At 49.2% G+C, this 13,243-nt stretch overlaps 1 protein-coding gene across 1 annotated transcript in view; it reads right to left on the bottom strand.

Annotated features, from left to right (window-relative positions):
• Positions 1 to 7,754, bottom strand: part of PLPP3 (phospholipid phosphatase 3) — a 44,315-nt gene extending 36,561 nt beyond the window's left edge. The window contains exon 1 of the mRNA XM_021542100.3: positions 6,996 to 7,754. Within this exon, the coding sequence (XP_021397775.1) occupies positions 6,996 to 7,134 (139 nt within the window). The 5' untranslated portion in view covers positions 7,135 to 7,754. The remainder of the gene's footprint in view (positions 1 to 6,995) is intronic.
• Between the last annotated feature and the right edge of the window lie 5,489 nt (positions 7,755 to 13,243).

Here is a 13,243-nt window from a genome sequence, read left to right as displayed (position 1 = left end):
TCAGTGTCAGCACCACTGTCAGAGCAGCTTCAGCACCATCTGGGCTCTGGCTGGCAGCCCCAGCCTGGCCCTGAAAGAGGGCACCATGTGCTCAGAGAACACAAGGTCGTGCATGGATGCAATCCTGTTCCAGAGCGGGAACAGGAACACACAGCACGAAGAGCACAGGCATTTTCAGAGCATCACAAGCTCTGGAGTTAAATTACATGTTCTGCTTGTAACTTGATTTGATGCAGAGTCTGTTTTCAACCCTCTGTCTCCAAAACATCCAACACATGTGAAAAACAAGCCCACTTACGTGACTGACTCCCAGGGATGGAGTTCCATTGGAAATTGTGGTACTTCCAGACCTGCCACGACAAAGCTAATTTTCAAACTCATTCATGCCTTCTCTTGGTAACAAACTTATGCTTAAGGCTTGCTTTCAAACTGTTTGCATCAAAGTACAAACAAAGATATTTCAAATTCCCTGTTTCTCGTGGCATTCTGCTTCCTCAGGTCAAACTGGAGGAGCAGCTTCTGCTGATCACGATCCCACTGTTGCAACTGAGCCCTTGCAGGCAGCTAAGAGGCAAGAAGGGATTCTCCAATTTCCCAACAGCTGCTCCAACACATCCCTGGCCACAGACACCTGATCCACACGAAGGAACTTTCCACCTGCTCTAAAACTGTGGAGCAGGTAGTGTCCCTCCGAGGTGGATGTCATGGGAGAGAGTGAAACGGAGGTGGGGTGGCTTTGAAAGGGATGCAAGTGCCCTTCTGGGAAAGGGGGCCACTGATCCATGAAGAGATGTGACACACAGGGCACCCTCCTCTCAGCTTTTGGCAAAACCCAGCCAGCTGAGGTATCTGGAAAGGCAGATGGAAGGTTGGCCACAGGCTGGGCCTCCAGACATGCTGGCAAGGGTGGAAGCACAGAAGAGCGTTCAGAAAACTGACTTCAGGCTTTTATAATTACAGGATAAGCGCTGGATTACTTTAATTCACCTCTTTCATTGAGGTTTTATCATTCTCATTTCTGAGCCTTTTTGTTTGTTTGAAATATGAAACCTGATCTATCAGAAGAGCTGAACAAGGCCCCAAGACAGATCAAAAAGGAAGAAATGTGTAAAAAAAAATATATATATATTTGTGTATGACAGCACTCATACAAAACCCCAACTGGCAGGGGGGAAACCCACATCCTAGGAGGGGGTTTCCCTGCTGGGACACAGCCCCTTGGGATGCCAGGGAAGCTGCTGTTCCCAGCTCTGGCTGTGTGAATGCTGGGATAGGAGGGTTTGAAGGCTGCTGCCTTTCCCCACGCTGCCTTCAACAGGCAGGCCCTTGTTCCAGGCACAGGCAGGCCCAGAGACCACAACGGTCCCTTCTGGATTACTATGGATGAAGTGGGAGCATTGTATGAAGGGAACGGGGAGGATGGAGCCTGCTCTGCCAGAGCAGAGCTGGGCCTTTGCCTCCCCCTCTTTGAAGGCATTTCAGGCAGAGATGGGGCCACACAAACACCCTGCCTATCTCAGATGCTGAAGAGGGGCCCTGGTTTTTGCCAGAGGTTCCCCAGCTGTGGTATGCAAACCATTTTTGGGTGGTACAGGGAGCACACGCATCTGGAGAGACACCACCAGCCTGTATCCAGACAAACAGAGTCAGACCAAAGCAGCCTAGGAAAGGCATGCATATTAAATTGAGATTTAAAGGGTATAAAAATAATCCGTTTGATCTGGGAGTGATGTTTATATTATTTGCTGTGCTCACTACAAACAGACAATTAAAAAAATGTCATCTGCTGTAATTGTGATTCCCATCTCCTGCCTGTCTCAGCAGCAGGTACACAGGATTCAAAGCACTCCTGGCCATGAAGCAGTTGCATGTAATTCTGCTTTTCCTGGAGACACATCTTCAGGTTGGCCAAGTTCCACCAACTCAGGAAAGCCAACAGATTTATACCCCTGAGGACTCGGTCTGCCATAGGTACAGCATTTCCTTGTTCTGCAATTAACACCTCAAGTATAATTGTCACTAATAATCTCTTTTTGGTTGTATTTTTTTGTTTGTTTGTTTGTTTGTTTTCAAGAAGCAAATGCAGAAAAAGTGGATTTCAAACACCTCCAAAATATTTCTCTCGCCTTTACTTCCAGTCATCTTTGGCTCCTTTGGTCTTTCAAGGGAGGCACAACAGATGGGTATCACACTTTAGGTGCTGACTGTTGGCTCAATAAGAAGCTTTTCCAGGCTTAAAAAAAAACCTCCTTTACTCTCAAGTTATGGTAGAGTCCAACTGCACAACAACCTCATGCCGAGGTGCCACTTCTGCCAACCTGCCTTTGCCAGAGCACCTCCAGAGCAGCCACCCCTGGCCAGGAGCTCACTGCCACCAGGAGATCCTACGGGTTATGGGGAGATACATAAACATTAATGACCAAACCCCACCTAGGGATGCTCAAAACACGATGACGACTCTCCACCCACACAGCTTCTCCCGTGTGGTGTGGGCTCCGTGCTCCCCGACACGGAGGAGACACAGCATGAAGGCAACACCGAGGGGTTGGGACTGCCCAGCTGGTTTGGTGCAGCCAGGTTTGGCTCAATGTCTTCTTCAGGTGCACAGAAAGATGTCAGCCATGCGACAAGTGAGTGCTGCGCAAGGGGGCAGTCCTAAAAATAAAAATAACAGCCCCAACCCAAACAAAGTAAAGTTGCTTAACTCAACACATCCATCCAGCTTTACACCATCCAAATAACTCTAACCTCACCCCTCATCTCCAATTCCTCCCACTCCTTACACTTAAATGACAATCCCAGGCCTGTGTGCACCAATTTTTGTGATGAAGTGACAGGGCCCCTGGCAGAGCTCAAATCCTTTTTGCTTCTGAGACCTGGAGGACTACACAATTTTCTACACAGAAGAGGGAAGTCAAGAGTAATCTAAACTGTTAGCCCAAATTATAAGATTATATACCCACTTACATAAACATGTCAAGGTCCAACTAACATAAATATTTACTTTCAAAGTTCATTTTAGCATCAAGCTCACTACAGGAGATGCCAAATTTGTGAGAAAGCTGCAGAGATATTAAGGTTGTAAGAGGTCTATCCATCTGTTGCTTCAAAAAACCTTCCCAAGGCAGTAAAACTTGTGCTGCACAGATTAACTGGGATTGACAGAAGAGAGAAAATTAAATTAGAGGCAGAAAAGAAGAAGGGCAGTAAATTATGTGCAGTTTAGATCCCACCAGCCTGAAACATATGCTCCCATAAACCAAATTTCCACAAGCCTCAGAAGCAGGTATGCCAGATGAAATCCTTCTATTTTATGGCACAAGCAGGACTTTTTGGAAGCTGTTTTACCTGCACAAGCTGCACAAATACAAGCTACTGAAGACCCTCATCTGCCCTATCACCCTTGCTGACACAGCCTTCCCCTCTTCCGAGATTAAACGCTTGACTTAGCACCCGTCAGCGGAGCACAGGTGGCTGCTCAGGGCTTGCTGAACACCAGCAGTCCCTGCCAAGGGAAAACAGCAGGTCTGAGAGGAGTAAATTTAACCCTAGATGCTACATCTGTGGGGCCAGGCTCCAAAGCATCCCCCCTCAAGGGTCAGGGCAGGAGGTTTTTCCCACCTGGCCACATCTCCTGCATCAGGAGGAGGTTTGGTGGCTGTTGAAGGACAAAACCCCACGGCACAGGGAAAGATTCCCTGGGGATCTGGTCTAGCCAGGGTCACCCCAGTCCCCCCAAATAACAGCTGCAAGCTCCAGGTAGGAGGTGCAGTAAACTCCTGGCAGAGGGATGGGCTGAGGATGATCAGATGAAGGTGGAGTGAGGTCCACCCATCACGCCTCTTGTTTTGCTGCTCAGAGAGTTCCCCACTGCTCTACAAAGTAAAGACACCAACCAGCTCAGCAGGGGGAACTTCAGACCTGCCCAGACCCCCTCCATCACATTTTCAGATGTTTTGCAGCGATCAGGAGACAGGGACAGGGCAGCAGGGATTCTTCCACACCACCAAGCTCGCCTGTGGCCTTAACAATTTCAGGAAGCATCTTCTAACCCTCTAAACAGAGCCCTCCCAAGAGGAGGAAGCAGATGGAGAAAGTTATTTTCCCCCCTTGCATGACCTGCTTTAATAAATGCACACTCAGTTCTTTTCTGCCTCTTTTTACTGAGTTAAGCACGGGCACGGAATTTCTGGGAAGTTCACGGTGTCGGCGATCAAACCTCTTGTTCATGCAAGAGCCCAGGGATTTATGAGTGCCAAGTGCACTCATTAGAGGAGTGGGCTGGTCGTTCAGTAACATCCAGCTCCCTGCCAACTCAACTCAAGTTGGAAATGCAGGAAAAATGGAGGGTTTGGTGCAGCGGATCTTCATCCAACCAACTCCACCAGCCACTGGCTCCGTGACCCTGCTCCCCAAGAAAGAAAAGATACAAATCTTCCTCTTATGCACTTGCTATCAAGATAACCATTGTACTGCTTAAGGATGAAAGACAAAAGTGGATCTTTCTAACTACTCTCACCAAATTAAAGCTGAAGGAAGCTCCTGATAGCTTAGCTTTACTACTTCAGACTTTCTTAGATGTTTATGGTAATTGTCTTCTGGGTAATTTGTTTAAATTTGTGTGTAAACAAAGGGTTTGCACACATCTACAGCCTCACACAGAGTGTGTGTCATTTCTGAAAAACATTCCAGCCATAGTTCACTCTTTTCATTTTCCCCTCAGAGAAAACCAATTCAAGGCCAAATTATGGCATTACCTGCAGCAGGAGCCAGTGCAGCGTCACAGGCCTCTGCAAATCAAATGGCCAGTTTTAATATTTCCTCAAGTGATCCTCAAATGAGAAAAAGCCTTCTGTTTCCCTGCTTCTCTGAATGTCTTTGGGCAGCTGCTCAAGAGGCGTAACTCAGTTTGACTGCACTGGAGGCCACTGGCCATGTGCCCACATGCACCAGCAGAAGATCCCTCCACCTCAGAAGAAGTCATTTCACTCAATTCTCCTCGTTACCTTATATAAGACTCTTTTCCCCCCACTCTATATGTTAATATCCATCAACTTGTACCTGTCCACATTTCTCTTACAGGAATGATTGAGCTAAGGCATGTTTTTTCCACTTTCCAAGTGGTTTTTGGGGATGTTTTTTTTACAAGAAAATGGGAATCACGTATTTGCCAACTATAAGGTCATAGTCTTCCCTAGGAAAAGGCAGAGGCAAGAGGAAGCCAAGCCTCCCATGAGTGGGGCAGCTTCGACAGCAATTCAAGCCCAGTCATCCACTGGCAGGTCCATCTCTCCTGGTCCTGGTGTATTTGCAAAGCCCATCCCCAAACACACATCATGACTATCCATCCCCAAACACACATCATGACTATCCATCCCCAAACACACATCATGACTATCCATCCCCAAAGAACATAGATCATGGGCTCTCCATCCCATAATCATCTCCCTCACCATGTCCCACCCATGCTCCTCATCTGCCAGTGATCAGTCAGATCTGAACTTTCTGTTGCATTCATGCTCTTGCATTTAAATACTCCTCACCCTAAAAAACAACAAAAACCCCTAAACAAGCTAACTCTGGTGTTTACTTCCCGATTTCCACCTGTAGCAACCTGAAACAAAGCAACAATCAGAGTTTTTCTGTATCACATTATTCCCTGCCAACAATACTTTCCAGTGATGCTTGATAAGTCCTGTTTACCCAAACTAGCACAAGTAGAATAACACATGTCAACCAACTGCTTTTTCATTTAGGACCCTTAGCCCAGAGAAGGGGAAGCAAAACGCTTTCCCCATTCAAACAGCACCTACTCATGCCAGGAACACCTCAAGTTAAGAAAACTTGGGTAAATAAAAGTTTAAAAGTTCTGACTCCTAGGAGCTGTTTTACTAGGAATTCGACTTTCTGCTTAAATAAGTGAGGTAAGCCCAGCCAGTTATGTTCCTACTTGTATTAGTTGCATATATGGGATATCATAATAAAAATACGAGTATTTTTATTTTTTCCAGATCCGAGAAGATGAAGCTTTCTGCACTGGCCCCTATGCCTGTGGGAATATAAAGAGAAAACCATGCCTCCCCTCCTAACGTATTAGTGCCCCCTAATATACACCAGATGATCAATAAACTGCATAAAAATTAAATCAAACTGACAGTCTTTAAAAAATGGGCTCTAAGCAGAAACAATTGTTTTAAAGACTGTGGTGTCTGGAGTATTAAACTCACGTGCTGTTGTGTTATTAATCTCTTTGTTGGAAGCCAGTTGATTTCCCCTGCCTGTATCTGTCAATTAAACGTTCAGCATCGCAGCCACAATGGAAGGGTTGATGTTTTGGAACGCAAAAAGTTTTTTTTGAGACTCGCTGTTGACAGTTCCCTTAAATGCCACAGCGTCCCCAAAAACCATCTCATCTCCAGAAAACCGAGCGGGCAGGCAAAGCCAAACCTCTGCCAGAGCGCTCCGAAGTTTTAAAGGAATGAGTTTAGAGAGACGGGAGAAAGGAGCGCTGGTAAAGCCGCCAGCAGAGCGGCGAGCGGAGCGGCAGGAGCTGCTGTTTTCCATTAGGAACCCAAACACGAGCCGGGCCGAGCGTAGAGCGCTGCCTCCACCTGGAGCCGGCCCCGGCGCCGCCGAGGAGCCGCCGGGCGCGGGGCCCGTGCCGGGGGCAGCCCCGGGGCGCATCCCCGAGCCCACAGTGCCCCCTGCGCACCGCCGGGCCGCTCCCCTCGGCCGGCACGGCGAGCAGCGAGCCACCGGCACGAGCGCACCGGGGTGCGCGGCTGCCGAGCCCGGCGACCCCCGGCCGCCCCCCGCGCTGCCCGGCCCGGCCCGGCCCGGCCCGGCCGCCCCGCTCCGCCGCCCGGCCCGGCTCTCCCGGCGCCGCCGCTCCGCTTTTGTTCGGGAAGCGGCGCGGCCGCGCTCTGCCCGCCCGCCGCGGAACTTTCCCACAAGTTGAGTCCCGGGGAGAGGGGCGCGGAGCCCGCGGTGCTCACCCATGACGAGGCAGAGGCAGTCGAGGCAGATGAGCAGGGCTTTCTTGCTGCTGCTCTTGGCCGGGTTGTTGTTGAGCGCCGGGCTGCCCCCATTCTTGCTCTCCGGCGGGATCGCCTTGTCGTACTTGTAGCTCTGCATTATCGGGGGCGAGCGCCCGGGACGAGCCGTGCCGAGCCGAGCCGGGCCGTGCCGGGCCGCAGGAGCCGCTCGGAGCCGAGCCGAGCCGAGCCGCGCCGCCGCCGGGCTCGCACGCCGTGCGCCGGGGAGGTGCTGCCCGCGCCGCCGGAGCCGCTCCCGGCCTCTCCGGTGGGGCACGGCGAGGCGAGAGAGGCAGGCGGGTCTTCCCGAGGAGAGAGGAGGGGAAAAAAAAAAAAAAATCAAAGTAGCAAAACAAAAACCAAAACAAGCCCCCCAAAAAAATCCCCCGATCACCAGGAAAGCAGCGAAGAGGGGCAGCGAGTGAGAAGTTTGCGGGTTGTCCCAAAGACGGTGGAAAAGTCCTGGAGGAAAAGCCGAGGGGAAGGATTTAAAAAAAAAAAAAAACAAAAACAAAACCCAAAAAAGCAACGTGTATATGTATTTTTATAAATCGATATGTGTGTTTGTGTATGTGTGGAGGTCTCAGTCCGGGAGAAGGTGCGGGGCGATGCTGCCCCGGGGGCAGGTGGGCTCCGCGCTGGGCTGCGCTGCGCTGCGCTGCGCTGGGGGCTCCCGCCGCGCCCGCCCCGGCCGCTCTGGGAGCCACCGGCTCGCTTCTGCACTTTTATTTCGCGAGGCGCTTTCCACCCCTCAGGAAAAAAAAAAAAAAAAAAAAAAAAAAGAGAGAGAGAAGAAGAGGAAAAAAAAAAAAAAAAATCAGTCACTTCGCCTCGGATGGGATATCCAAGTAAGCACAGCCCCTTTCCTGCATCTGACATTTTACATACATAATGAACTCCACATTTTTTCCTCAGGGAAGTTAAAAAAAAAAAAAAAAAGTTAGGAGCTAAGTTTTCTCTCGAATGAGTGAGCCTCTAGCGTTCGTTCGTACAGGAGTGCAGGGGGGAAAGGAAAACAACCAGCCGATCCAAGGCTGCAGGACTCCCGAAAGCTGGGAACGGTGCAAGGGGCAGAAAACTAACAACAAAGAACTTCATAAACATTTTTCTCATGTTTTTTTCTCCCTGCCCTCCAGCTCTGTTCCGTGTGCTGACGCAGGGGAGGGGACATGATGTGTGGGGTACCCACAGACCAGACCTGGGCTGAATTTTGGCTGTGCCACCCTGCCAGGTGCCATCCCGAACCGGGGCAGCTTTGCCCTCCCGCAGCAGCAGCACCACCTACATAAAATGAGCGCAACGAGAGACTTGGGTGAGGGATTGTTGTGTTGGTTAATGGCTTGTTTGGTCTAATTAAAAATCATCAAGGAAGTAAAGGAAAGGTTTCCCAGGAGCCCGAGCTGGCAGGAGGGCAATGCTGTGCTCTGAGCAGGGGTGCAGGAGGTGGGGAGAGAGCTGCTACCCCAGGGAGCTGCCCAGGACGGTGCTTAACCACTTCTCCTCTTCGTTTTGGGGCGTGAGTTTGCCCTCAGCCTCTCCCCTGTGTGCTGGCACATATCCTGCTGCATCCCTGGTGTTTCCCAGGCAGGGAGAGTGCCCAGCAAGGCCACCCTTCCCTGCTGCTCCTCCCGGAGCTGCAGACTACAGCCAGGGCAAGGGCAGGTTTTCAGGAATCTGTTCAGACACTGGAATCTGTTCAGACACATACACGGGCACACTGAGGCCAGCCTGGGAGGGAGGAAGAAAGTGAAGAGGCTGTTTTCAAATTTTACTTTTATATGTGTGGTGTAAAAAGAAAGGGGAAAACAGGCCTTGGACGTTCCCCCAGTTCTTTCATTGAGCCTCAGTGATGCCTCAGTGAGGTGAAATCAGGTGCCACCTCCCACCTTCTGCTGAGGGGACTCTTTTGCCCATTATCACCCCATGGCACTGAATACAAAAGCATCACTTTTGGCCCCAAATGGTGCCAATCACCCACCCAGGGGACCAAGCTGGCTTCGAAGGACACATCTCAAGGTCTCTCTGTCTTTCCCCCGAGCGTGGCAGAAGTGTGGGTGCCTAATTTAGGTTTCTTGGATGCCTGGAGCAAGTGGAAAGAATCTTCACGTGGGAATTCTCCCCTAGCTGTGGGCACACTGCCCAGCCCAGCTTATGTCCACGGTGGGGTCAAGCATCCACCTTCCCCTCACCCTTCAGAGCCTGGCCCTGCCTAGAGGAGCCCACAGATACCAGCAGCTGGCTCCATCCTCCCCCCATCCCCAAATCTGCTGATTCCCTGGGTTAAATTCCATTTTTCATTCAAAGCAAGGAGAAAAAAAAATAAAAGCAAACAAAAATTGAGACTTATCATTGTAACAGCAAATAAAAAATAAAAGAGACTTTCTTGTACTTTCAGGGAAATTGAAATTATGGGTTTGTATTTGCATTTACAGGACCCCTCAGGCTACTTATGTTTGCATTTTCATAACAAAAAGGTTGTGCTGTTAATTGATGCAAGCCAGGACACACAAACCTGAATCTTGGACAATTTCTTAAGGGAGCAGCAGCCACCACAATTGCCAACTTCACATTTGACAATGGATAAGTCAGAAGTGCCAAAAAAGCAGCTTCCGTGCCTTTGTCAATGATATGCAAGAGATTCATTGGTAATAATTGTTTATTCATAAATGGAATTATGAAATATGCCATGCAACAGTATCCTTCAAGACCTCAGCTTTTCCTTTCAGTCAGACTTGAAATTCTCACTATGGACTGAGGTTTTCCTTTATATAAATTATTTGAATGAACTGAATTTGTATTATTAGTGAATTTTTCTCTGCATTTTTGAAGAAGGACTGATTTTCACCACCTTCCCACCCCAGCTGGGCCAAACCTCTGGTAAACAAGGAATACACTGATATGATTTCTGGGAAGATCAAAAATTGTTGTACCATTTGTTCTTTCCCAGACTTATTTCATAACCCAACAATTTGAAAAGAGGAACTAGTTTTATTCATGCAGTCTTGTCATTTTAAGAGAATCATCTCTTTAAGGCTATTCCTGAAATGGTCAAAGGGGCATGAACTTGTTGCTGCCCTTTTACCTTTGTTATCAGTGGTACAGGACTATGTGGAAATCTGTTCATGACATGTCAAGAACTTAAAAACTGAGATGAGGTTTGTACCTTACTCACTCATCATGGCCAGTCAACGTAATCCGGCTAAAGGGTATCTGCCAAAAAAACCACCCAAGCCAAACCAAAAAACAAGAGTAAAAGGTTCTTGTATTTCCTTTTTTTCTTTCTTCTCCATAGAAGAGGGTGCTCAAGTGGGACAGTGAGGTCTGGTTTGGGGCAAGAGGAGCCCAGACCTCTTGCTTGAGAGGATGTGAGAGCTTGTGTTTCCACCAACTGCACAGGGTTGGTGTGAGGACAGAGAAGGGAAAGAAGAAGGCTCCAGATTCTGCTCTGAGGCTCATGGAAGTAGTTCATCCCACACATATTTAATGTGAAAGAGCTATTTTTTGGAGCAGGGAGTGAACCTGTAGCCTGCCCTTATGCTGCTGCTTACCCCATCCTGCTGGCCTTGCCCCAGCACACCTTTAAGGTGTCCCCACAACATGTTCCATCAGCCCAGCATCCAGCACTAGCTCTGGGGTGCAGAGGCAGCTGGCAGCAGCACTGCCCTTGGCCAGCACTGTCCCTGTGCCCCTGGGGCTGCTCCTTGGCCGGGCAGGACGTGGATCTGGCGCTCCTGGCTGCTCCACTTACAAGTGTAGAGTGTCCCAGAATCCTGGGAGGGCCTGAGTTGGAAGGAACCGTAAAGATCATCTCATTCCCCATGGGCAGGGACAACTTCCACCATCCCAGCTTGCTCCAAGCTTCATCCAGCATGGTCTTGAGCATTTCCAGGGATGGAGGAGCCACGACTTCTCAGGGCAGCCTGTGCCAGGGCCTCCCCACCCTCACAAGGAAGAATTTCTTCCTCATACCTAAATGTAACCCTGCCCTCTGTCATTTCAAAGCCATTCTATCACTCCATGTCCTTGTCCAAAGTCCCTTTCTACTTCTCCTGGATCCCCTTTAGGTACTGGAAGGTGTTCTAACGTCTCCCTGGAGCCTTCTCTTCTCCAGGTTGCAACTCTCCTGCTCTTCCTGATGTGCTGCACACACAGATGCTGCTGCAGAGCAGTTGATGCCTGAAGGGTGCCCGGTGGGATGCTCACTTTGATGCACTGCCCAGTGCCACGCCACCCCTTCCCCCTCAGACCGACAGCCAGCTCTTCCTTTCGCTCTTCCTTTCACACACTTTGCTTTTGTGTCACAGGGAGGATTTTGGCAGCAGCTCTTCTGGAGAGGGGACACACAGTGTGGGAGGACCAGGCCCTGCCTATTGTATTTCTTGGAGCTGCTAATGACCATGGCTACAGCAAGCCTAAAATAAGAAAGGGAGCTGATTGTTATCCCTTATCTGAGATTGTTCCCCTCCGAAGGGGGAAATCGGAGCACAGTTACGTGCTGCACATCAGGTGGCCTGAGCTGGAGTCACGAGGCCAAAATACCAGTTAACTTCTGAAAAGTCCAAAGCTCAACCACCACTACCCTGTCCAAGGGGTATTTTTAGCATCACCAGCTGCTGCTGCTGGAGAAAACACCCTCAGAGGGGCTGCGAGTGGGGGCATTGCCCAACCATGGCAGGAGGAGGTTGAGGGCAGGACACCTGCTGTGTCCCCTGCCCGTGTCCCCATGCTGGACACCATCCCCGGCGCCAGGTTGTCCATCCTGCCCAGTCAACATTGCCCTGTTAAATTTTTACAAAGGCTGCAGTTAGACCTGTCATTGCAGAGAAAGGCAAATAAAAGTGAAATCCAAAGGGGGCCCAGTTCTGCCCTCCCCAGTGCAGCTGGGAAGGATCAAGCCTCATAAACCTTCAGGTCATTAAAAAGAATTAGCTGATAAATGTCATCCTGAGCAGCATTTGGTGCTGTCCAGGAAGTTGGGGATCCAGGCTGATGCAGGCCAGGAGGGTCAGCCCTCAGGCACGTGCCTCAGTGACCCAAGGGGTGGGAAATTCTGTGGTCAGGGACCCGTTCCTGGCATCACAAATCACTCAGGGTCAGCAACATTCAATTTGCCAACAACTTAAAGTCCAGTCTGTTTTGAAACCAGCATCTGCATTCCTGCCAAGTTTCACAACCCTGATGTTTCTCCCTAATTTAATTTAGTTCCCCTAAATCTTGCTGGCTCTTGACATGATTGGAGGATTTCAATTCATGCTATTACAAAAATGAAAAAAAAAAAAGGAAATAAATTTCAAATTACATGATCGCAACAAACAGCATGAAAATGTGAGCTCGAAATCTCATCTGAAAGATCAAAACACAGAAGCTGTAACAAAAGATGTTATTTGATTTAAGATTTTCTAAAGACCACATCTCATTATTTTTGAAGGCTTTATAATTTGGGGACACTGGGGACTGGTAACACCTTGTGTACAGTCACAGTTGTGTCTGCCATCCCTGTCCTCAAAAAAGAGAATAACAGCACCATCTACTGCCATTCCTCAGCATTCGCTTGGGAATGCCAAACTCCAGCTCCACCAAAGCACCTCTGCAGGTCGTGGCCTGGTATTGACAGGGAAACGAGCAAACTCGGACTGCAAAAATCAAAAATCAGCAGTCTACATTACTAATTATAAAAAAATTCAGGCCTCAATAATGCACCTGAAAACTGGTGGCATTGAAAAAAGCATTTCGCCAAACCAGTATTTTCATGTATTTCCCCCAAATCCCTTCACGTGTTTATTAGTGTAGCCTTGAAGGGCTGTCTGTGGAATTCCCAATTTCTAGCGGGCAGGCGTTTCCACCGTCAACAACAGCTCGTGAAAGACGTGGAACATCACCCTGGCTTCCAACCTGGAGAAATCCGGGTCTGTGCTTGGGGCTGGCCAGCTCCCAGGAGTTTGTTTGAAAGTCAAGAATGTGCCATGGTTTAATTACGCTGCTAGGACGGGCCGAAATGAAAGCCCCGTTATAAAGAGTAGTCTCAGAGGAGAGGTCCAGCTCGGGTTTTTCTCCCCGAATTGATTACTGGTTAACTCAGGGTAGTTAACATGTTTGTAATGTCTGGTCCAGGCACTTCCCAGGTATTTGTTGCAGGATGCAAACATTTGTGGTTTATAAAGTAAACAGGTCCGCAGACATTTTTTCGGCTTGGATTTATTTCTGGTCGC

The sequence above is a fragment of the Lonchura striata genome, chromosome 8 (genome assembly GCF_050655825.1).
Source record: "Lonchura striata isolate lonStrDom1 chromosome 8, ASM5065582v1, whole genome shotgun sequence".
Lineage (NCBI taxonomy): Eukaryota > Metazoa > Chordata > Aves > Passeriformes > Estrildidae > Lonchura > Lonchura striata.
The sequence above is the reverse complement of the archived record's forward strand: the minus strand, read 5'-3'. Positions and strand labels throughout refer to the sequence as shown.